Source organism: Pangasianodon hypophthalmus, chromosome 7 (assembly GCF_027358585.1).
Source record: "Pangasianodon hypophthalmus isolate fPanHyp1 chromosome 7, fPanHyp1.pri, whole genome shotgun sequence".
Lineage (NCBI taxonomy): Eukaryota > Metazoa > Chordata > Actinopteri > Siluriformes > Pangasiidae > Pangasianodon > Pangasianodon hypophthalmus.
In genome coordinates, this window is record NC_069716.1 from 29,806,078 (window position 1) to 29,808,577 (window position 2,500).

The 2,500-nt window shown below is 35.6% G+C and overlaps 1 protein-coding gene across 1 annotated transcript in view; it reads right to left on the reverse strand.

The window, feature by feature from the left end:
• ppp6r3 (protein phosphatase 6, regulatory subunit 3) overlaps nucleotides 1–1,536 on the reverse strand; it is a 37,587-nt gene extending 36,051 nt beyond the window's left edge. The window contains 1 exon segment of the mRNA XM_053235612.1: nucleotides 1,309–1,536. Within this exon segment, the coding sequence (XP_053091587.1) occupies nucleotides 1,309–1,400 (92 nt within the window). The 5' untranslated portion in view covers nucleotides 1,401–1,536.
• Nucleotides 1,537–2,500: the final 964 nt, after the last annotated feature.

Here is a 2,500-nt window from a genome sequence, read left to right on the forward strand (position 1 = left end):
ACGCTTCTTTGCGGTTTCTCAGTAACATGACGAAGAGAGACTGGTGAGGGAACGAGTGTTTATAGCTGCTATAACGTAAGTGACAACAGGAACTAACTTAAACTAAGTAACATTAAATGTAACTATAAACGGATAAAATACAGATCCAGCAGAAAACCTCTGGAACATCAGATAACTGGTAATAGAAGTTTAAGTGAGAATTGTGATGAAATAAATATTAAAATATAAGGTCAGTGTGTTATTTTTGGCCGTGTGTGTGTGTGTGTGTGTGTGTTTATATCAGTCTACAGAAACACTACTGAGTTATTTATTTATTTACTATTATTATTATTATTATTATTATTATTATTATTGTCACTAATTTTAAATCTTACTATATACACAAAACACATTTAATAACATAATTATTCGGCAGTGGAGTAAAGTAAAGAGGAATGTATAAATAAATCAAAAGCTTAGCTGTAGTTTAGAGTTATTAAATTATATTTAAATTAAAATTCTCTCCCCTGTTACAGCTAGCCTGCAAGCTAACAGCAGCTCCCTGTATTAGCCAACACAGCTAACTGCAGCGAACTGTAAAGCCAACAAATACCTTTAAATACAGACTAAATTATCCTTTTAATAGATTTTAATATGTTTTAAATCTTATGAAGACTTTCTGAGGTGTTCCATATGATGCTGAACTAGCGAGGCCCCGGCATTAGCTACTCACGCTAATGCTAATGCTAATGCTAACGCTAGTCACGTCAAAGTTAAAGACAAACCGGCTCGGTTAGCATTAGCGACTTCTAGCTAAGCTAGTGTGTGTTTTTAAATAGATATTTATATATATGCAAAAGGCTGCGAACTGAGATTCAGTTTGGATATTTTAGTTTATATTGGTTATAAAAATGTTGTTCAGTTTCTTTTCAGAAATATTATTTTGAAATAAATAAATAAATAAAAAAGGTTTCTTAAAATTCACCGGCTACGTTGACAAACTTGGCTAGCTGAACCACGGACCCGGTCCTGAATGACTCCACCCTCCCTGCACATGCGCACTACAAAGGGCACTACACTAACGCTTACAGAGCGAGTGCACTACGCAGCCGAGGGGAAGGGATTCGGGACACAGCCACACATCGAGTGCGGCTCCTAATGTTAACGCTAGTTAAAGCTTTAACCTGGATTGCTAAGGAAGAGCTAATGCTAAGCTTCCTGAGCTAGCCAAATGGTTAGCCTTGCTAATGCTAAGCTAAGCTAAGCTAAGTTCTCTCCCTTCGCCAAAAAACGAGAACTGTACGAGGCAAAAAAAACAAGTTACGTTACCGATTAAGAGTGATTAAGATCCCGACATGAAGCTCCGGAGGAACTCTTAAGATAAAAGTGTGACCAAAAAATTTAAAAAAAAATACAAACATACAGATAGTGGTGAAAAAATAAACTGTTGACGATAACAACAGATTCTGACAGGCGCCAAAAAATATAGATAGCTACACCATCAAGACGGCACTTTTCAAGATGGCGGCGTCATCAACCCCCTTCCCCCCACAGCACGGCCGCAGAGGTGTCAATCAAACGCGTTCTGAAACCTCATTGGTCCACAGGCCTGTCCATCAAAACGCAACGTTTAAAAAACACCCGTAAGCAAGTCAAATATTTACATTTTTAATTAAAGAACTACCATAATATATAAGTATCATAGTAATGAACACTACACACAATATATATTTATTCGTAAACGCGTTTTTTCCACAAACAAAATGGCACTTGGACACGCCCACATCATTAGGAACCAATCAGCTTCCCGGTCGGTAAAGAAATCCTAATTCTGATTGGCTGTTACGATTTTTTAACCACGGCGCAACGACCCGCCTTCGAAAAGTAAAAACTAAACCGTATTAAAACTAACGTCTTTCATTGATCGCGAGAGGAAAATATCTCACCGATTTCCGCTCGAGCGCGAGTCATGACGTTTCCGGTGAATCCACGTCACTAATCCATCCGCGCGGCTGCACAAATCGCTGTAGTTTCCGGAAAGATTTCTCGAAGCTCGGTTTCGAATTCGCTCGGACTGGGTGCTTTTTTTTTTTTCTTGCTTAGTTTGCAACGCCCTAGCAACAGCGTGACGTCACTGCGATTGACACGGGAGCCGACCAATCAGCGGCCAGGTCCCGTTCGGTTGATGGTTAAACAGTTAACCTCATCTTAAATCCGACATCTAGGACTAATAATAATAATAATAATAATTAATAATAATAATAATAAATAATAAATAAATAAATAAAAATTAAAAAGGTAAAAATGCATTATAAATGAATGTGTAATAATAATAATAATAATAATAATAATTGTATTAAAAACAAAATTATTATTATTATTATAAAAATAAACAAAATATAATAATAATAAAACAATAATAATAATAAATAAATAAAAATTAAAAAGGTGAAAAATGTATTATAAATGAATGTGTAATAATAATAATAAGAAGAAGAAGCAGAAGAAGAAGAAGAAGAAA